Source organism: Frieseomelitta varia, unplaced genomic scaffold, assembly GCF_011392965.1.
Source record: "Frieseomelitta varia isolate USP_RPSP 00005682 unplaced genomic scaffold, Fvar_1.2 scaffold_790, whole genome shotgun sequence".
Taxonomy (NCBI): Eukaryota; Metazoa; Arthropoda; class Insecta; order Hymenoptera; family Apidae; genus Frieseomelitta; species Frieseomelitta varia.
The window spans coordinates 226,044-248,520 of NW_025110579.1; the positions used below are offsets into that span (position 1 = coordinate 226,044).

The 22,477-nt window shown below is 36.7% G+C and overlaps 2 protein-coding genes across 7 annotated transcripts; one reads left to right on the top strand and one right to left on the bottom strand.

Moving 5' to 3' along the window:
* The first annotated feature begins 3,782 nt into the window (after positions 1 to 3,782).
* LOC122535965 (myogenesis-regulating glycosidase) lies at positions 3,783 to 22,377 on the top strand. 5 transcript variants are annotated; one of them, XM_043667921.1, is made up of 11 exons: positions 3,783 to 4,239; positions 12,164 to 12,447; positions 13,075 to 13,314; positions 13,403 to 13,696; positions 14,141 to 14,226; positions 16,451 to 16,662; positions 17,660 to 17,796; positions 19,087 to 19,305; positions 19,389 to 19,499; positions 19,751 to 20,746; positions 21,052 to 22,377. In XM_043667921.1, the coding sequence occupies exons 1-11, from the start codon at positions 4,195 to 4,197 to the stop codon at positions 21,956 to 21,958; spliced, it is 3,531 nt and encodes a 1,176-aa protein (XP_043523856.1). In that variant the 5' UTR covers positions 3,783 to 4,194; the 3' UTR covers positions 21,959 to 22,377. The 5 variants fall into 5 exon arrangements, with proteins under 5 accessions (XP_043523856.1, XP_043523857.1, XP_043523859.1 ...); XM_043667922.1 differs by lacking the exon at positions 3,783 to 4,239 and adding an exon at positions 7,101 to 7,382; XM_043667924.1 differs by lacking the exons at positions 3,783 to 4,239; positions 12,164 to 12,447; positions 13,075 to 13,314 and having other exon boundaries at positions 13,476 to 13,696; positions 16,539 to 16,662.
* Positions 13,289 to 16,268, bottom strand: LOC122535970 (nucleoside diphosphate kinase homolog 5-like). Of its 2 annotated transcripts, none has more exons than XM_043667936.1 (5): positions 15,824 to 16,268; positions 14,929 to 15,321; positions 14,731 to 14,869; positions 14,491 to 14,579; positions 13,289 to 13,355 (listed from the first exon to the last, which is right to left on the bottom strand). In XM_043667936.1, the coding sequence occupies exons 1-5, from the start codon at positions 16,073 to 16,075 to the stop codon at positions 13,329 to 13,331; spliced, it is 900 nt and encodes a 299-aa protein (XP_043523871.1). In that variant the 5' UTR covers positions 16,076 to 16,268; the 3' UTR covers positions 13,289 to 13,328. The 2 variants fall into 2 exon arrangements, with proteins under 2 accessions (XP_043523871.1, XP_043523869.1); XM_043667934.1 differs by lacking the exon at positions 13,289 to 13,355 and adding an exon at positions 14,232 to 14,426.
* Positions 22,378 to 22,477: the final 100 nt, after the last annotated feature.

The following is a 22,477-nucleotide window of genomic DNA, read 5'->3' on the forward strand; positions in this document are numbered from 1 at the left end:
AAAAAAAAAAAAACAAAAAAACGAAAAAGAAAAAAAGAAAAAACTGTAGCTGCGTAGACAAAATCATCGTTGAATTCGCAAACGAATACACTTCTCATTATCCTCGATTACACGAAACAGAGAGAGAGAATATTCGTACGGCGCGTGTCAACGTGTTTATTTAAAGAAATGAAATTCTAAGTGAAGAGATGGGAAGATTTTCGATGGTGGAGGAAATAAGCGGTAAGATCCTACAGAAATATATATATATATATATATATATAAAACTTAAGTGAAAAACATTAAGCGTTAACGAATGACACGCCGGTAAGAACGCCATAGCAAAGGAGAGAAAAGAAAAAAAAGAATTAAGATAATACTCAGCAACACATTGTTAAAGAAAATGCAGATAATAAGAACGAAACAATTATATAATTTTAGCGTCTTTAAGATCGGTGAACACATTGATGAACCTTCAAAAGCATCTTGGCCTGTTCGTCGTGTTTAACCGATGGAACAGCGAATTCTTCGGAACAGAATTCTTAGGAACTCCACGTTTATTGTTGTTAATAGTTTCTATATATACATACATACATATATATATTTTTTTTCTCTTTCGTATCTTTTTTATTCACGTTGCTTTTCATTGATACGCTTTCACCCACGATCCAGCACTTCCCGTTCCGAACGATTCGCTTGTCCAACAACGAGAGAAGCCTCGGCAGATAATAATTATAGGAATAGATGTATAACTATCGTTAATGTTTTTAAACTTTATTCGAAATGAACTGTGCGTGATTTTTGAGGCAGCGAATGGCCGAACGGTTTATCCTAAGGGAGGCAACGTTAGTAAAGCATTAAGGGTAGCATGGCTCTTCGAGCATTGTAAAAGTAATGAGAACTTTCTTGTTTGAACAGAACTTAGGATTTGCAAAGACTTCCGGTAATTCACGGCTTAACACTGGAACTACCAGAGACGATTAGTTATTAGTAATTTTTCATAGAGATTTTATAAATTTTATAAAAAAAATACAGTTTTATTTCTTGTCAAACATTTAGACGAAAGCTTGTGTGTGTTCTTTATTGCATTAACCCCTTCAGGTCCACTTCCCTAATATTGCGTTTGTTCCACTTTTACATGCACAATCTCTTACAACGTATGTACAAAAATAGAAGTTCCTTTTCAAAAAAAAATATATGTTTCACGCCAGAAATATTTTTAGTATAATAAAGGTAAAAGAATCAGCAAGCAATATAGTAAAGAATGAAAAGTACAATAAAACAAAAGAAGCTGTTTCTTCCTGGCACAGTTCTTTAGAACTGAGCGAACCCTTAAGGGGTTCGTAATTAAAAATTGTTATGTTTCGAGCAATTTCGGAGCTGTCGGTAGTTCCAGTGTTAATTAAGTCAGAAGATATTGCATGACCATTTAAACAAAAAGGTTTTCATTGTTCTTACGCGTTGAACACCGAATCATTTATCCGATCAGATATATAAACACGTATGAGATATAGATCTACTTGTATGTCTCTGTTCCACTCGTGTCGATCGATCAATCGGGGAAATATACAGTGACGATTTTTTTCATTCTTGTTCCATCAATAATCCTATCGGTGGGAATCGTTCAAAATGATCTGTAAATCATTGTTAAAGATACGCACGCGATTGTAGTTGCGAGGAAAGACAAATGCGAAGTTGGACCTTCGGTTTCTTGAGACTTGGGACTGAAAATTGTATCCACATAATGCTTCGGATGTTGTGCAATCCAGGCATCGAGCAATGATTTTGTAACTTCGCCAATACGATTACCTCCTGTTTATGAGTTATGAGTTTTTCATTGAATTTTTTTCCAGTAGAAGTTTACAAATATTAGATCGGTGCATGTGGAACGCCATCCTTCAGATATAACTTCAATTGTCGTTTCTTTGGAACGTTATACATTGTAATTCATCTTTTTCTATCGTAACTAACAATTAAATTCCAAAGTTATAAGAACTATCAATTTGAAAGTAGAAAATTTTTTAGAATGTTACTGTTACTGCGTTGTTCACAGACTTGGGCATCATTTGTTGCGAATCATTGTTTAAGTAACATATCATTTCATTTGAATAAGCAAATGATAGAATATGTAATCGAAAATGTGTAAAAAGTGGCAACTGACGATATTTCGTCGGAAGCTCTTCAATTGACAAAGTCAAGAAACAACATTTCACATGCACCAACTTAATATCAGTTGCTTGATGACGTTCAGGCGTTGACTGCGAGGACATTTACTACTTTAAGTTCATAATCGGTGAAAAGCAGAATACACGAAGTATCGAGCAAGTATTAAAATGCCATAGGTAGACTCTAGGCCGAAGGTCGCATCGATTGGCAGTAACGGCTGTAAGATTTTCACGTCATTTTGTGACATTATTATTCTATTAGCCGATGAAGTAATTACATAATTAATTGTTCGAGTATCGCCAGTAGCGTTTTTGAACAAGTAGTCCACGCGTTTCGGGCAACAATACTGCTTCTGTTTTTTTTTCTTTTTTCCTGGCGAAGTTATGCCGTTACACGTTACTAACCAGATAGAGAGAAATCGACGATAGAAATATTTTCGAGAAGAACTAGAAAGAATAAATAAATAAAAAAAAAAAAATTAAAAAAAAATGATGTACGTCCAAGTTATAAAGCGTCAGCGTGCAAGGTGAGAATTGTTTGCTAAATTTTATTTACATTTGTTACCGCGTATACATACGTATATATTTAATTTAATATCGTATGTGATTGTAACTTGTGAGAGAATCAACTGGTTTGCTCGCACGTGATTATGCTTATTTATCGTTGCGCCCGGTAACTGTATGGTTTTAGTATGGGAAAACTCTAGGAAATGTTCTGTTTTTCTTCGAAACAGGAGGAGGACAGTAGGACGTTCGTTAATGCAAGTTGGTTAATTATTAATTACTTCATTAAATCATCATATTAAACGGAAAGGAATAAGTCTGTCTGAATTGGATGACGAATTAGGTAGTATAATTTAATTATCGTTACAGTAAGACCATATCATTACGATTAACTCTTTAGACATTAATTAAAACAAAAAAGCAAAAAAAAAAAAAAAACACTATGTATAATCGTAGTCCGTAATAACAAACAATTTATCATTGTACTATCATTTGGCGATACTTTTTGCCGTGAAACCGGTATTTCCGATTTAGCGTTGGTATTATTCGATTTTTGTTCGCGGATCATCTTGTTATAAGAGTCGGAAGATCGATAAATGCGGAAATGGAAGTGGAAGGGCAAAAAAAAGGAGAAAGAAAACGAAGAAAAAAAAAACGCAGAAAACATAACAACCGTCCATCTTTATTGATATCGATCTCTGCACATAGTCCGGCAATTCGAACTCGCTCAGGATTATTACTTCTCTCTGTGTAATTTCGCAGATTTCAGGTTACGCTTGCTATACAATGTCGCTTATGTAAGATAATGTTTCGTGATTTTGCGCGTCGTTATAACAATGGCAAACAACCGATGCTCCCGACGTTCCCTCTCGGGTCGTTTCGAAACAACCCGGCACCCCTGTCGATCGATACTTCTTGTCGAATCTTCCGCTCGAGTTGCCGAACTTTCTTCCAAACTAATCGCCAGTCCCTCTTCTCGCTGTTCGAAACTTCGTTCGAAACTCCGACGCAAGTTCCTGTCGCGAAGATATCAACTCTTCGACATTGAAGAAGCCGCGAGTAAAGATTCTAACGAAAACAACTCTTCTGGGAAAATCTGTTGAAGTTCCCGGACCGCGAACGAGTAACTGCTAGTATCCGATCGGAAGCGGCGCAAACACGCTCGCTCACGCGCTCTGATTTGGTCACTCACGGTGTTTATCGATATCGGTTGTCCGTGGGCGGAAAAGAGGGACATATCTTTGTACATATAAATATATATAAGTACGTGACGCTCGTTTCTATATACTCGTGAACGCGTGCGAATCGCGGCGAACGTGTGTGAGGACGCGCGGACGCGTTACCGATACATTGAACGCGTTCTCGGAAGATATCGCTAAGTGGTCGCCGATATAAGGAACGGAAGATCAGTCTAAAACCACCTGTCCTCGAACGTGGTAGTTCTCTCGTCTAATCGTGCGCGTGGTAGGATTTAAGCTCGGGCTAAGGTGATAGTTGCTTGTGATCGATCGAGTTGCTTCCGTACGATCGAACGATCCCCGGTACAATGGAGAGATTGAAGAAGAAACGGAAAAGGACCGACAATCAAAAGGTGAGTGAACTTATTTTTCCCTTTATAATTTTTTCCTTTTTTTTCTTCATTTCGTTTCAACAACGTAATTCAAGTGCTTTCGAACAATAAAATCGATAACGGTTTTAATAGGTTTTCTAATAGTATCGGCTTCGAAAAGCCTTCGAAGCGATAAGAATCCGCTTCAAGTCGGTATGTTGCGTGCGCGTTCTTTGCAATTGCATTTGATGCTCTATTTTTTGGTTGCCAGATTTTGACAGATTTTGTTGACAGCTTTTATCGACAGATTTATTTTACAGACCTTTTTGTAGAATGACGATTAACTTTGGGGAATTTCAAGCTCAAATGATTGCTTTCCCGCTCTTGAATTTGTCTCCGAGGATTTTTGACGGGATTTTTTTGTTTTTTTACGGAATGACGATTAACGATTAATGTAGAGAACTTTGAGATACTTTTCTTTGTTTTAAAGTCGTTTCTGTCGTTAAAGTCTTCCATTTTCTGAAGTGTCGCGGTTTAATGGAAATTTAGTGCACGAATAAACCAAGATGTTATGCAATATTGACAGCCGTTCAACAATTGACGTGTTGATTTACACATCTCGAAGTTACATCCCGGTCTGTTGTTCATCCGTTCAAGAACAATACACTTGCTAAAATAAAATTGTTATCAAGGAGTCCTACGAAGTAACAACACGTTTTTATACGAGTGTTTTCATTCGTTAATTTGCGATAATTAATAATGAATAATAACGATAAAATTTCACCGAAGAAAACAATGAGCTAATGCTCGCGTCGAGGCAAGATCTATTCGAACTAGAGGTACTTTCGTCGTAAATCATCTTTATTTAGGAATCCTATCGCTTCCTGTTAAACAGTCTCACTGACGTCAAAAAGATTATCTAGCCTTTTTCATTAGTCTACTTTTAAAATTACTTTTAAAATTAAAACTTTCAAGTTACAATTAAAACGATGCAAAATGCATGGATACGCGATATACTTAAAGAAGTAATTTTTTTCAACAGTACTTTTACTTCATATTTTTGTTACAGTTTTATTCAACTTTATCTTTGCCAAAATCAATCTGATTTATGGACCTATCGACTACTGTGTATTTTCTCATTGTATCCTCAAATTCGCTTTCTAGATCCTGTATTTTTAGGAACAGAGTATCTCATATGACAAACAATTATAAAAAAATTACAGATTCACACGAGCTATCAATCAATTCAATGAATTAACTGTAGTAGCTTTGCTGCCAGTGATATTTGTCGACGAATGACTCGACGTACGAAAGTTTCTGTTGTTTCTACTTTTTTTTCTTTTAGTCATAGTTTCTACAGCTATTGTTGTTTCGACCATTCTCGGCGCAGAAATATTTTTCTAACGATAATAAATATCTCCTTACCGAACAAAGTACGTATAAAAGATGTTTTATTAATAGGCTATGGATTTTCATAAAATGCAAAGTCGCATGCAGAATGTACGTACGTGATATGAAAAAAATATATAAAGTATTCAAATCATAGTGCTATCTGCAATATTTATTAAACAGGTTTTAACAATTTGCATAAAAATCTGCGATCTACTTTCAATGTTATATTTAAAATTCTCTTAAAACTTCATTTTTGTCTTCTGAAATAAAAGTTATGAATAACTGAAAAATCAAGAACTATAGCAGGATTAAAATCATCGCTTGCATAACAGAGTCGCATGATCGAATTCAACTTTATAACTAGACTGAAGTCGTGTGGAAAATCCAGCAAACTTGTTTTCGATGAGACGTCGATGGCTTAGAAGTATCTTATTATTTTACGTATCTTATTAAACTCTTTGCCAAAGTGAGATTGTAATTAATTTTGGCGGGAAAATACTGGCAAGGGGTAAAAATATGGAAAATCGAAGCGTATCGAGATGAGGATAAAACCTGGCGTTAATATCGCATCGAGATATACAACTTGTCCTTTCGTTCGAGGTCGAAAGTCATCTTGCTATTTCTACGGCTGTTAACCTAATTTTACGGAAAACTTGCATCTCCTCAATCGTGCGAATGAGATCACCGTTCTTCATTTTTTTCTCCTTATTTTCAGCATTCAAATTGCAAAATCCACGAGATTCGAACGTCAGCGAAACGCGAAACAATGATGGTCGCTCGATGTTCTTTGAAACAAAACGCTTTTGTGATGGTGATTCTACTCGAATTAAAATTTATTTATATCCTACAAAAAAGAGGCGAAGAAAAACGGTGACTATATAAATCGTGCAATTAACAGTCAATCTAGCATTTTATTTAATATGATATAAAAAAAATCCGATTTATAGGGTTTCCTACTTATAATTAGATTGCGAATTTTTATGCAAATTTATACTTTTGAAAATATAATTTAAATAATAGAATTTCGATAGGAAATTTTTCTACGTGACAAATATTATAGGAAGCACTACGCTTTAAATACTTTGTGTATTTTTTTATATTTGTACTTTATGTGCGAGTTTAACTTTAAAATTTCTTACGAATTCGTGAAAATCATCATATTATACTAAGTAACATTATTCTCCACCAGTTCAAATATGTAAAACGAGGTTCTCTAATTTAATTTTAGATCTTATCTTGGCTAACCATTTGCAATAATTAAACTACGTTACACCGCCAAATGTAACAAAAATCAATCTTTTTATCGAACGGTCCAAAAAAAATTAGCTGCAAATGAAAGACAGAAATCAAATCGTCGAAAAATTTTTAATTTGAAAATTTATTTTTTTCTTTCGTTCTTGTCCCATTTTTTCCCCGAGAAGAATTGATTACTGTGAACCGCTTTGCAGAATAAATGCGAAAACAGGTCGTCACGCGCGGATCGTGGATCACGAGGAAGCTGAGTAATGCATTCAACGTATGAATTTTTATCGCGTGGCATTAATCAAAATGTTCTTTTCCTACTTATCGAAAGTTAGTTTATCAATAATGAAGTAACGCCTAAGAAAATAGTTGGTTTGTTAATCGCGGCCGATTTAAAGCACCACAGTTCTTTTAATCGCTTTATTGTCTCGTTTGTTTGAAACTCTGTTCATTGCTCTGCTCAGCGTAAACAAGATATAGTCCCCCTGATAATACCATTGGACGTATACAATTTGCAAATATATTTGCAGTGTAGCGAATAAATGCAACACGTAAGAGGATCCTACTTAATTGCCTATTGGATTGTAGTATTACTTGATGATATTTGCAACCGTGATTTTATACTTATGTAATATTTGCTTTTGTCAAACATGCTACTGAATTAGATTTGAATCTTCGTACTGCTAAAATCTCTGTTTCGATCAATTAATTACTTCTACAAATGATTATATATAGTCCTTCTTGTAAATCAATCTTTCGCCTGGTGTTCGATCCTCGAAGAATCTTTTTTCTACATTTTTATTATTCAGAAGGCTAAAATCAACGAGGAGAATCGAACAAAAGACTTGGAATTCACCTCGTATCAGTAAAAATAGGGAACAAGATAGCACACGTGATACGCAAGCCATTATCAGTTTTCATTATGTAATTTGTATACGTCAAAGTGTCAGCCCGATGCTACTTTCAATGATTAATCGAGTGTAAATACTGTATAATCCAACCGCTCTTCAATGAGCTCGTTCGAGAACGATTAAAGATTTATAAAGAACTAATCTTTAAAGTTTAAGCTTGTATTTCGTCGTCTTTCACACTCGGATTGTAAAGATTATTAATCTCTGATATTTGCAACGACGGCGCTGTATTTCAATTCTTTCTTATCTTTTCTATTTTTGATTAAACAATTTAATCTCGAAGTTCCTCTCATAAGTTTAGATATGTAGCGACGAAAACTGTATTGGCCCGTAGATTAAATTAATATAATTAATATTTATGGAGTATATTAAGTTTATCTGTCGTTGAGATCAAAACAGCAATATCTATTGTGGTATTAAAAAAATACAGAACTAGATGTAACAAATCTTGTATCATCGGTTCGATTCAACTTCTCAACTTCAACTGTGCAACAAAGTTTTTTAATTAAATACAATCTTATAGAAACAAAATCATGTAGTTTCCTACGAAACTAATTATTTTAATTACTCACTACCGGAATATTAAAATTCCGGTTTTTTATTATAACATTGTACAAGTAACGAACAAGTATATTTTTAGATATTTATTTACGTCATGCGCATTTTTTAACCATGTAATAGTCTATGACAGTTCGAACTATAAAGAGGTCCATAAAAAAACCAACGTCAGACTTTTTTCCTACGATTGTTAGGACAGAATGTCAAGTAAGTTTCAAGTACGGTCTCTCTGTAGTTTTCAAGTTTTTAGAACTTCGAATTATTACTTCTCGAATAATAAAAGTGTTGCCGCTGCCACGTTTGAAAACGACGATCCTCTTTTTACTTGGGTTCGACTGACGCCCAGCCACGTATAGCTTTAATACCACAAATGCAATGAAACATATTTGAATTCGTTTAGACATAAAATAGCAATCAAGTGAATCACCATAAATGATTCTTTTTATAAAAAAAAATTAGTTTCTCATCTTCTACAATTACAATCATTTCTCCCCAAAGCAAAACAAATTGTAAAATTTGATATATTATTATTTTTATATTTTGTATAAAATTAAATATATTCTAACCGAATTCAACTGCAATAACTCAATAATTTCAAGCTTCGAAACGATGACATATACTTGCATCAACACATGTGTAGAGATGAGAAGTTCTCCGAAAAGAATATGGGTCTGGTTGGGTATTTCCAATCCATTCTTAAATTTAAGAATACCCATTGGTTGAAAGTGTCACGCAGGACAAACAAAATCGAGTGGGTCGGTTACTGAGAGAAGGAACTGCTTCCTTTGCTCTTACATGGGACTTTTCATTTTTGTATACATTACAGCTATATATAACTGAAAATATACAATTTGCAATTCGTCAGTAGATGGTACTAAAAGTGAAATTTCTGTAGCGAATGATTTTATGTATAATGTAAGGTTATAAAGGATATAGAAGGTCGAGTGTATTTCGTCTCACAACAGTGTCACCACTAGATTCATCAAGGGTTGATGCCGGCGATCCCTAACCTCAGACGCTCAGTTTATTAGGAACCTCTAGCTTGGATCAAGAAACTCGTAGAGGTGTTCTGCACGCTGCACAGTTAACCTACAGATTACACTTGATTCATAGCTAAGCGATATTCACTTACGATTTGTAATATTCGTTTTTTGAACTGGTATACTAATCAAAGATTGGATGTGTTAGCCGCTAGAGGTATTAAAATACCAGCGTCGCGTAGTGGTGAAACAATGGAAATAATTTATATTGTTGTCCTTGTTGTACACTCTCCTTGTCTACGGCGTGAATATGTCTGTCCTTGTCCCACTACTACCCTCTTTGTCTACCGCACAGACATGTCTGTCCTTGCCCCACGTTATCGCCCTCCTTGTCTACCGCGTCTATATGTCTGTCCTTGTCGCACAATAGGGCCCTCCTTGTCTAATGACGTTAGACAAGGAAAGCAACAGTGTGCGAGAAGGACAACCTTCGATCTATTAAAAAAAAATTCAACTTTCTACACACACGTTTTTCCAGGACAAAACACATAGAATGAAAGCGGGGAGCCTAAATCTAAGGAAGCATATAAAAAAGATCGCAAATTAATCCTCTTAATTAGGTTTTTTTCTTAATTAGTGCGAACTGTCACAAAAGGGGCATGGTGGCGCCATCTAGCAGTAACTCAGTGGTACTAATTTTTTATGAAAATATTTATTTTGACATTTTACGGGTCAAATGGGGTGTGACAAGAAAGCTAATGGTCTAATTAGGGTAATACAATCGCCAAAGTTCGCGATTCATTTCGCTAAATTAGGTTTTTTCGCAAATGAAAATTTCTCTGTTTTACGGGGTAAGAAATACTAGCGCCACGTTGTGGCAGACCGGTGGAACTAAACGCTCTATAACCATATAAAGGGAATAATTAATTTTAATTTTTCACGCCACAAATTTGCACTCCACGAGCATATATTTCCAAAATAATGCTATCAATTACGTTCGAGAATAAATCTGAATCTAATATTCACTATAGTTTGCACGAAATTATGCATTCACTACTGGCACTATTGCTAACGTAAACGAAATTGAAACATTCTTCATATAGGTAAACTATACTTAAACAAAACATAAAACGCAAGCCTAGGGTCTCTAAAATCGAAAACGCAGCCATAACAGTTCACAAATGATTCCTCTTAATTAATTTCTACCTGTAATTTGTAGAAAAACTTTCACCTGTCAGTTTAAAAACGACGGTGGCACCATCTATTGATAACTCGGTGGTACTAAAAACAAAATTTTCTGTTTTTAGTACCACCGAGTTATCAATAGATGGCGCCACCGTCGTTTTTAAACATTGACAGGTGAAAGTTTTTCCACAAATTACGGGAAGAAATTAATTAAGAGGAATCATTTGTGAACTGTTATGGTTGCGTCTTCGATTTTAGAGACCCTAGGCTTGCGTTTTATGTTTTGTTTAAGTATAGTTTACCTATATAAAGAATGTTTCAATTTCGTTTACGTTAGCAATAGTACCAGTAGTGAATGCATAATTTCGTGCAAACTATAGTGAATATTAGATTCAGATTTATTCTTGAACGTAATTGATTATTTTGGAAATATATGCTCGTGGAGTGCAAATTTGTGGCGTGAAAAATTAAAATTAATTATTCCCTTTATATGGTTATAGAGCGTTTAGTTCCACCGGTCTGCCACAACGCGGCGCTAGTGTTTCCTACCCCGTAAAACAGAGAAATTTTCATTTGCGAAAAAACCGAATTTAGCGAAATGAATCGCGAACTTTGGCGATTGTATTACCCTAATTAGACCATTAGCTTTCTTTTCACACCCCATTTGACCCGTAAAATGCAGAAATAAGTATGTTTATAAAAAATTAGTACCACTGAGTTACCGCTAGATGGCGCCACCATGTCCCTTTTGTGACAGTTCGCATTAATTATGAGAGAAATCTAATTATGAGGATTAATTTGTGAACTTTTTTATATGCTTCCTTAGAATTAGGCTCCTCGCTTTCATTCTATGTGTGTTTTGTCCTGGAAGAACGCGTGTGTAAAAAGTTGAATTTTTTTTTTAATAGATCGAAGGTTGTCCTTCTCGCACACTGTTCTTTTTCCTTGTCTAGCGTCATTAGACAGGGAGGGCACTAGTATGCGACAAGGACAGACATATAGACGCGGTAGACAAGGAGGGCGATAGCGTGGGACAAGGACAGACTAATCTGTGCGGTAGACAAAGAGAATAGTAGCGTGTGACAAGGACAGACATATAGACGCGGTAGACAAAGAGGGCGTTAGCGTCGGACAAGGACAGACATATCTGTGCAGTAGACAAGGAGAGCTACAGCGTGTGACAAGGACAGATATATAGACGCGCTGGACAAGGAGGGCGATAGACATATTCGCGCGGTAGACAAAGAGGGTAACAGCGTGCGATCAGGATAAACAATATAAATTATTTCCAGAAAACCAAGAATTTGGACGTAATTGACAACGTATTAGATACAGCGATTGTCTCTCGTCAATGTGTAAATATAAATAAATATAACTTTATTATTCATGTGATTATTATTTGTTCCTACATGTTCCTATACGAGTTAGGTGTCTGTCACTGTGTTGGTACAATCGGTGAGGACCTCGGTCTGAAGCGACCGTCACTCTGTGTTAATATACTATCGGTGAGCCGTTCGGGCGATCTAAATATGCATTAGTGGAATATCTGTGTGAGTCAGAAGTGACTCCGACACAGGACTGCGAGCTTCAGGCTTCCGAGGGTTAATCGACTTTAACTGGCCAATTCCCTCGACGATGCTTCTCTGATTGCCCCTCTTCCCTCTAATCTTATTCTCCATCCTTATTCTCTTCACGCAGAAAGTGTTGCTCTCCATCGTTGATCCCTGGGACGTCAGAGTGGCCAGTGTCGATCCAGTCGGACTGGCAGAACGACGAGGCGTTTCCTTGTCGATCACACCGCCGCAACAGAGCAACGAGAACAAGCCAGTGGAATCGGTGTCCCCGGGTAGGATAGTCAGGATCCCGTCACCCTGGTACAAACCAGCACACAGCAGCGTTTTGGAACGATTCACCGCTGACGGAGCTGGAATTGAAACCAGCTCTGGCGAACCGACCTGGGTGGATCCTTGGCACTCGTCCAGGTAAAACGATCACTTTCGTTCAACAGCGGGGATCGGCAAGTAGAAATCGATGCTTCATGATCTCTGTTGCTCAGACTTGGTTTCGGGGGGAGAAACCACAAAAATATGCGACTTCTTCGTAACTTAAATTTAGATTTCAGGAAGATGAGGGAGCTTTCTGTAATTTAAATTTAGTCTTTGAGAGTGGAACTTTGTTGCCCGTTAGTTCAAAATCTTCGGGAATTTTTTATAATTTCTTTGAAAGTATATTTTCTATAATTTGAATTTAAATTCAGTTTCTGAGAGTAAAGTAGTTTAGTTTTAATTAAGATAAGCCTCTCTGATGTAATCTTTTGGAAGGGAGACAAATTTTATAAGAATAAATATCGTAAATCAATAGTCGCAATAATCGTTTGTACAATTGTTATAATTATAGAGGGTACAAATTTTTGGGATAGAGGATACAAAGCTGTCTACGATCGGAACTTTTCCAACTGGAAATATATTCCTTCGTATATCTGAGATAAGATGCATGATATTCTGCGTAACCTAGACCTACATTTTGAAAATGTGAAACAAACGGCGCTCCACACATCTTACGTGCAATGGTAACAGTATAATGACCATCTTTTTATCTATACTTCGAAGGTCACCAAGCGGTGGACAGTATCGTTCACCGGAAACGCCCCAAAATCCGGCGAGAAAGAAGGCGTTGAACGAAGGGAAGAGCTCGAGGAGAAGCGGTGGCCTCCGGAACGATCAGGAAATTCCAGACGACAATGGATTAATCGGCGCGACACCGGAAATCACGTGCAATGATGTCGATCACGGGCGCAGTAGTGGAACAGTTGGAAGAGTAGTGCGTTTCGTGAACGAAGAACGTCCTAGGTAGAGCGCGATCTCTATTTGTTGATCTTGGCTCGTGTTGTCTAGCAGACAGTGCAAATAAAAGAAATTGATTAAATTGGACCTGCAGGAGCTCCACTTGGGGATCACGACTGGACCAAATAAATCGTGCGCACAAAGTAAATAATCTATACTCATCGAACACAATCCATTTCCCGAGCGCAAATCACGAAAACGAGAATTATAATTCTACGAGTGAACGAGGTGAGCCTCTACGAGGAAGAACAGAGGACTCTGCGGTGGACGTTGATGGGAATGACGAGGAGAAACGGTGCATGTTGACCAAAAATGATGAGAAGCTTGGTCATGGATTTTTCGAAGACGAAGAGCTTGTGAATGTCGTGCAAAATTTAGTAAACTCGAGGTATTTTGAATCATCTTTTGTATTTTTTTGTTCAATTGCAATTTGATTGCAGTATTAACCCATTTGCATTGCATTACAATATCATTTAACTGATAGTAGTTTATAAAGTTAAATATTTACTATTATGTATTGACTTTGATTGACTTACAGTGAAACCATTAGGGTATAAAGAATAATACGTGTATTGATAAATACATTAATAAGATTTAATAGTAATTATTGATTCTTAATAATTATTTTCAATGTTAAATTATTAATTATAAATTTTATATTTCTTAACATTCAGTATTAATATTGAATTTAATATTAATATTCAATTGTTTATTTGGCGATAAGGAACAAAAATGATTAAAATGCTCTGCTTCGAAATGCAAATGAGTTAATAAAAAGTATAAGTGACACTAATTTTGCTCTATTATTTATTAATACTGATTATTTCCTAAGGTACAGTCCAATTTTAAATGGAACACAGAGAAGGACAATAAATCGAAGAACACCATGTCAACATCAAAAGGAAATAATTACAGTGGGTGAGACAACATTTAATTTGTATCACTAATGAAACATTTATAGAGTATACAAAAAAGATTTGAGAATAATGAAATATAAATTTTGATATTCACGATATAACCATGGCTAGATCTTCAGGCAATTTTGGTTTATTAGGATTGTTCGTAATCAACCAATTGGCAAGCCATAAGACAGGATCTGCGGGTTTTAGTTTGCAACACTGCAATTGAATTTTTAATTGTTGAGGTTCAATGAAAAAAAATTACAGAGATTGTTCTTCTTACCGTGGATAGAGCTTCTACGAGTGTAGGATTGAGTACTTCCCACAAGTAATCTTCTGCCATTTCGTTCTTCAACAGGGGCTCGATTATGACTGGAATAAAGAAATGAAATCATCGATTTGTTACTAAATAAGTAGTCTTTAATAACAATATAGTTGGTAATGTAATTCAGCAGTAACATGATAATATTAGTAATATTACTTAGCAGTATTCACAAATTATTAACAACTATAAATCCCATACAATCAGGAAAGAAGAAATGAATTTCTTTCTCAGCCTCTTCCCGATTATTGCTTCCATGAACTGCATTTTGAAAATCCTCGCCCCTCCTGCCATACCTCGCTCTTATACTATCAGGATAATACAAACGAGCCTGTGTGACCTAAAAAAACATCTCATACTTACAATTAAATTTAATTAATTGAAGCAACGTTTAATTACTTTTGTCGGTCCCATGAGCAGTTTCCACTCGTGAATGGCGCATTTTTTCGCCAAAACGTGAACGATTATGGGCCCTGAGGCCATGTAGGCGACGAGGTGTGCAAAATTCAACTGTCCATATTTGTCCGAGTAAAACTCAGACACCTGTTCAGGTGTGAGTTGCAACCATCGCGTTTGATATATCTCGAAACCTTCCTCGAATATACGCCGCTCGATCTGTTTTCTGTAAACCACTGCTTCTGGTTTTATAATCGCTAACGTGCACTCGATGTCTGGCCTTTCCTCGACTTCCTCTTCGTCGACGCAGGGCTCGAACGAGAATACCGGTGGATGCCAAAATTCTTCTTCAGCTTCCCCTAGACTCTCGTACTCTTCAGGACAGACGAACTTGTACTGTAGAATATTAAGCAGCTTATAAAAAGGTGGGTTATTTATTAATGTAGATTGCACAATCGATTGCTAGAAGAAGCAATTCTTTAATAATTCGAGTCTCAGTAATTTAAGACCTTAATGTTTAATATTATTGATTGAATGCCTCTTGGAAACCATTTTTTTTTTTTTTTACAGACTGTTTCAAAGAGTAATATTTGATATTAGTAATTAATATTTGGTAATTGTATGTAATAATTTTATTTAGCAGTATTTGTAGATTACAGGAAGTAACGCTGATTAAAAAGAAATAACATATAAAGTTTCACTAGTATTTAGAAAAATATTTTTTTCAGAAATTGTTGATTGTAGTATGTAGCAATATTTGCAGATCATTGATAGTAACGAACAGTAATTTTCTAGTTGAGAAAAATTATTTTATTATTACATTTAGAAAATTTAATAACCCAATAAAATTTAAAAGAGGAAATGTTTAATATTGTTTAAAAATCGTGAATAAAATTACCGTTTTGGTAGAACTACTACAGCTACTTGAGTTCAATTGTGATCCTTTTGGTGATCCGCAGATTCTGTATCTAAGATTTGATCGCGAGGAATCAGCGGGACTCCAGACATCTTTGTCTGAGATTGCACCACAGCTCATTGATTTGCCTATATCTTTCATCGGACGGTATGGTTCTGCACATTTTCTGAAAAGCGTCACTGTTTCCGGGATCTTCCTGGCATCATCCTCTTCGTCCCTCGGACAGTCGCACATTTTCGCGGCAATTTGAAATTGTCGGTCTATTTCTGTTAATTTTCTCCGGTGGCCGTTATCGAGGTTAAAGCCATTGACATTTAAGCAATAATATTAAAAAAACAAAAACAATTGATCGCATATATGTATGTACTGTCGCTCAAAAATTTGGAGCATGTAGGGTTCCAAAGGAAATAATATATTTATATCGTGAATTCTAGTTAATTACATTTACTACTTGCTATTTATAATTACAATTACAAATGAAAGTTATATTTTATAAAGGCGCAAAGGTGTACAAAATATATAAATGTATAGACGAAACAAATTTCTATCGAGATTAGTCTCTCGTTTCTCGGAAAAATGTACGAAAAAAATAATAATCATCGTTTTCAGATGCGTCGAAGGTGGCGGGATATAGCGAAAGCGAACCTGCTACGTCCACAGAGAAAATTACGGAAACTACAAAAATTCCAAATTACAGAAATACTGAAACGAGGGGTCCTCAAGAGGCCGCGATACTTCGCCCTAATCGGATTCGTAAAACGAGCATCTCGATGCCTAGTAATCTGGACGAAATGGAGAGTTTACGAATCGATAGGCAAAAGGTAAGTTCAAAGAATAGAAGACAGCATACGTTTGTTTCTCGTATACAGAATCTCCTTCACAAGTCAAACATCGTATATAAATAACCAATGACAATATTCTAGTGAAGGAATATGAGTAATATTATCGTTATTCTGTTACAATTATATATTTATTATGTAGTGTATGTTTATTAAATGTGATGAAGAAATTTTCAGTTGAAAATTGATTCTTTTTATTGAAGAATAATTTATTTAAATTATATTATACTTAATATCGCAATTATCAGTATATATATGTGTGTATGTGTTTACTAACATGCTACGTGAAATTTATACGTTTTGATTTTATTTTAAAAAAGGAAATATTTACCTTTTATAAAATTAAATTCATGTTAAGTTTCTAAATTTTATCTTCAAACTTGATGCTTTTCCATATATTATATTTTTCTTCTCGCAACTCTCTTTCCTTTACATTTCTATTTTCTAATATTACGACTGCAAAGAAATTCCAAAAGATTTTCCCCGATATTCATTATATCTCCTATTGTGAAATTTCAAGAAATCGAAGTATTAATATAACATAAAGTGATAAATTACTCGTTAGTCTCTAATGAGTCAAAACTCCAAATATTTCTCTTAATCTTTCCTGTTCTTTCTTCTGTTTCTCGAAATGTTATAAAAACGGAGAATCAAATGCCAAGCCGCTCGCGACTTACAATTAGACCTGTTCGTGAAAAGGCACGAGTTCTCTCAGTGATTACGTAATGTTTATCATCGTCGATGTGTGCATTCACCGTGCCGTGTCGTTCTGCGTTTCACGTGAGAGTAGGTCTCGAACGTCGTTCGAAGCGGCTGGTTTCACTTTTGCGTCGTGACTTCATTCTCCGTAACCGATTGAAGTTAGCACGATCGTAGAACAAATAATAAAATAGGAGATTTAAGTCTTATTCTCATTGGTTGTGTTCGACCATTGTTCTTAATTTTGTTACCCACGTTGCACAATGTCCAACTTTCGCAGGGAACCGCCTCGAAGTTCACGAGATCGGAGAGCGACGACAGCAGCAGCGTGACATTCAGTAATAGTGGTTCGACGCCCAATGGAAGTCCTCTTGGTTCTGAGACCGAGGAAGAGGCGAACGATGAAGAGTTGGCCAAGTATGTCCTTTTTTTTTTAAACTCACAAAAACCGATAAATTTATTAACCACTTCGTATAATCTATTTTCATAAATTGTAACTAAACGATATAGTACATTATAGTAAGTATTTACAGTATAATACAACTTAATAAAATATAATAGATGGATATGTGTTTTTAGAAATTAGATATTATATTTACTTTATGGGAAAAGTACAGTATATATGTGAAATTATGATTATCTTATTAAATACTATATTATATCACATTGTACTAACAGCTGATATTTGTACAAATTTATATTTTTATGAACATTGTTAAAATAACAGAAGCTAGGTAGAGAATTAACTGTTGGATAAGAGATATTTTATGTAATTTTAAATTTATTACGTGCATTCCTTGCATTTTTGTATCTTCATTTTCTTCACAAATGTGCGAAAAATCCACAATCTACTAGTTATATATTATATTATATTATTAATCCATTGAGGACCAAGCAATAATTCATCACAACTTAAATTTCTTTAAATTTCGTAAAATTATAGAAATTTGAGAATGAAGCGGAGAGCAATGACGATAAAAGAATATTAAATGACTCTTCTTTCGCAGCCTTGACAAATTTTCGCGCTAAAAAGAAGAGAAAATAAAAGCTTTGCCGGATGTAAATCACATCGCATCACATGTAAATTCCTCACATCACTAGTTGAAACCAGTATTCGTAGACACTGTACTCGCGACGAGTGTGAGGATCATCTTCGACCTTCCTTATATCGCTTCAGGGTTATCGCGCTACAAGTGCGATCAAGAAACTCTTCGAGTCGAGTCGTACTGGACGGCCAATCAGTTGTATTTTGTGATTCAATATCGACGAATTTTCGCGTACTTCGCGCTACAGTGTCGCGTATCTCCGTTGCAATTTTCGATGCACTTGTCCAGCGTTAACGCAGCGTTGTTTACTCTGAAGAGTTTTGTCGGCAGTCATTTTTTAAGCACGCGAACGAACGATCAACAATTCGACAGTGAATCGTACGAGAGTTGAATATAATAACTGTGTTCTCGCGAAGTTTAAAAAAAAAAAAATGATTCCTAGATACGACGTTGGCAGTGCAATGTCTCTGCAAAGGTACTGGAAAAGAAAGAAAGCAATAAGGAAGCTTTTTATTTTTCTGGGATACTTTGTTCGAAGTAGAAAAAAAAAAATTTGCAAATAACTGAAACAGAAAATTTCTCATTTCAATTGAAACGTAAGAAAAATAAGCTTTCCTCTCTTTTCCACTTTTCTGTAATGTTGTCTGTGATTTTTTTTTAGAGTGCCGTTGCAAGCTCCTCCGCGAAGAAAGAGCAGAGCCATGTCGCCGATGTTAAGCGAAAAATTAGGGAACGATCCCATGGAACTTTCTGGAGCGCAGAGCGTCAACTCCACGATAACGAGCGTTAACAGCATTAGCAGCTTACTGAAGGAAAAACTTCAGTTGTCGATCCCTCAAGCTCTGCGCAGCAGTAAGAAGAGACAGAACGCTGACTATAGGTAAACAACGTGGAAAGAACTTTAAGCGATTTTAGTTACTTCTGATTTAGAATTCAATCGTTTTTCTCGATGATTGTTCACAGACTTCGAGCTTTCGTCGGAATATTATTCCTCTGCGTCGTTTTCCTCGTGGGGTTTGCGCATATTTATTACACTCAACATGTTCTTCAACGAGCCTATTTCGATAAATTCAGGTACGTGAAGAAACGCGGTGTTTTATCAAGTTAAACTGGGATGATTCATATTTTTCGATGAAGTTAGTTAAATAGAAACAGACGTTTATTTAGATTATAATTTTTACCAGAGTGTACAATTTAAAAAGTTAATTGAAACGAGTATTGTATTTTAGATTCGTTCGTATATTTCTGCTTGTTGCATGGTTTCCACGCATCTTCAAATTTTGTTATTCAGTAAAATACGAGTGTCGAAGCGTATCATTTTTCAGGTTCAACAAAAACGAGCGAGTGATGCACGTGTACAGCAGTACCGGTGCGGAGGTGATCGCAGCGCGTCTTGGCAACGATATACCAGCCGACACCGGTGTTTTCTCCTGTCTGTCTCATTACCAGAAACAAGACTCAGTTTGCCTGGAGTGGCTTCAACAAGCACGCTTGTATCTCGCTCACACGAAACACGCGGACATGCACTGTTATCATATCACCTGGCAGAGCTTGAACTCGTACTACAGTCCGAAAGATTGCTTCGACTGGTCGCCGAAAAGAGGCCACTGGTACGGCGGAGGCCAAGTGCAAAACATGCCCTACCCCCTCGAACGTGGACGACTCGATTTAAGTCCCTTTGTCACCGGCGACATTACCAAACATCCTTTCGGCAATGTGCTCAAGAGGTACTTCTTAAACTCGAAAGGTGCTACTATACTGGTCGATCCAGAGACTCCTCTCTACGTGTCCATTAACGCGAACAGGAGCAACAATTTCTGCTTGCAAGCGAAGCACGACGCGTTCGCGTACATCAATCACCTGACACCATTGCCTCAGTTGAACTACACCATCTGTGCTACCGATAACATGAAGATCTTGCACTCTTCCATGGCCGAGAAGTCCTTGTGGGATGGCTTGAAACCGGATGAGTTGAACGCGGTTCATTCGCTGTTGTCCGAGCCAGTCTGGCAAATTTCGCCCACCAGCGAGGCAGCAGTTTACAATTACACGGAAGATGTGATTGCCTTGGGCTTTCTGAAACAAGGACACGTTTTGTTGAGCGAGGAGTGGCAACCTAGTGCTGGTGATTTCGTGTTGGACGAGGAGAGATTCACCTCGATGGAAGAGACTATTAATATCATTCACCGTCGCGGGTTCAGGATCGTGTTCACTATACAGCCGTTCATATCCACAGAGTCCATTAATTTTCGAGACGCGGTGTCGAACAGGCTGTTGATCTCCGAGAGAGGAAGCGATCCTAGAATACCTGCTTTGACTAGGTAAAACTTGTAGTAAAACTTAATTATACATTGGTCAGAGCCCACATTGATCAATTTCGTAAATTAAAACACGTAAAATATTGATAATTACAAATATTAGGATTTAAAATATTATAATATTATAATATTAGGAATTTAAAATTAATAACTTTATACTATTCTATATTTATACAATATATACTTTAATGCTACTCTAACTTTTGAGAATAATCCTAATTCGTTGCTCACAGAAGCTACAGATCATCATGAAAGTGTAAAAGTGCAACGGACGTATAAAATAATGCAATAAATAATTTCGTTTGCAGGTACAAACAGAGTAACAGCGTGGGCGTCCTGGACATCACGAATAACAAGACCTTACCTTGGCTGCAGTCCAAGCTGGAAAGTCTGATCATGAAGTATCACGTGGACTCGTTCTACTTGGATTTAGGCACCGCGCAAGACATGCCTCACTACTACAAATGCGAGCAACCGCTGACAAATCCGGATCATTACAAAACGCTGTTCACAAAATCGATTTTGGGATCCGTGCCCGTGATCGGTGTGTCAGGCGCGATTTCCAGGCCACGTGCACCAGTCTTCGTTTCCCTCCCGCCGTTCTCCTCCTCCTGGAAAGCCATCAAAACAGTCATACCCACAGTTCTGACTTACGGAATGATTGGTTATCCGTTTATCATGCCAGGAGCTGTCGGCGGAGACGTGGCCTTGCCCATGTCCGATAACAATCCTGACAACGACTTCGAGGTGAATCTACCAGACAAGGAATTGTACATCAGATGGCTGCAGCTGTCCACGTTTCTACCGGTGATACGTTTCACTCATTTGCCGAGTAAATACTCGGACGACTCTGTGCTGGAGATCGCCAAGAGATTGACAGAGCTAAGGCAGAAAACGGTGACGCCGATGCTGAAGAAATACGCGAAGGAAACGCTTAACACTGGCCTGCCGATTATACGACCGTTGTGGATGCTGGACCCGGCGGATCCAGCTTGCCACGTTGTCGTCGATGAATTCTCCGTGGGCGAAGAGCTGATTGTAGCGCCTGTACTTTACTCCGGTAGCAGGCAGAGGGAGGTTTATCTACCTGCAGGAGTGTGGCGAGACGGAATCGACGGTAGCCTTAGAAAAGGATCTAGGTGGATTCATAATTACAGAGTCGCCGAGGATAAGGTTGCGTACTTCGTGAAAATGCCAGACAACACGAGATTTTGAAAATTGACTTTCAACTTTGCAAAAGAGTGGTCCTGTTGGAAGTATCAGAGAAGAGGGATCGGTGCGATTTTTACGGGACGAGTTTTTATGCGATTTTTACGGGGATGATCGTTTTAAAAACGGAACTTGACTAGAAGATTATTTTATTTTATTAGACATTCTCCAATTTTTTTCATAAAACTCCGGCGATCAATTACAATTTTAAAGATCGAATAAGAATCGAAGAAAAGATTGCGGGTGAAGGGGGGAGAATATAAAAAAAAAGGACCAAAAAAATGTCGAAGCTTGGATTGTTTCGTTTTACGAATTTACAGATTGAGACTACGAATGGCTGACGAAGAATTTTATGGGCAGCTTTAAGTTTGTCACCCTGAAAGTATTTATTTCTTTATATATCAAAATATATTTATTTTATTTTAGTCGTGCGTGTTTCATTCATAAAATCTCACGTTCTTTCAGACTCGAATTATTATAAATAGGAGATGACGATACTAGTAAACTAAAGATCTATTTCTTTCG

Coding starts and splice junctions, on each gene's coding strand:
- LOC122535970 (XM_043667934.1), bottom strand. CDS start 16,075: ATGTGCGACTGTCCGAGGGACGAAGAGGATGATGCCAGGAAGATCCCG. Junction 14,870..14,928: donor TGCTCATGGGACCGACAAAA/GTAATTAAACGT, acceptor ATGTTTTTTTAG/GTCACACAGGCTCGTTTGTA. Junction 14,580..14,730: donor TCATTTCTTCTTTCCTGATT/GTATGGGATTTA, acceptor TCTTTATTCCAG/TCATAATCGAGCCCCTGTTG.
- LOC122535965 (XM_043667921.1), top strand. CDS start 4,195: ATGGAGAGATTGAAGAAGAAACGGAAAAGGACCGACAATCAAAAG. Junction 4,240..12,163: donor AAAGGACCGACAATCAAAAG/GTGAGTGAACTT, acceptor CTCTTCACGCAG/AAAGTGTTGCTCTCCATCGT. Junction 17,797..19,086: donor AACGATGAAGAGTTGGCCAA/GTATGTCCTTTT, acceptor ATTTTTTTTTAG/AGTGCCGTTGCAAGCTCCTC.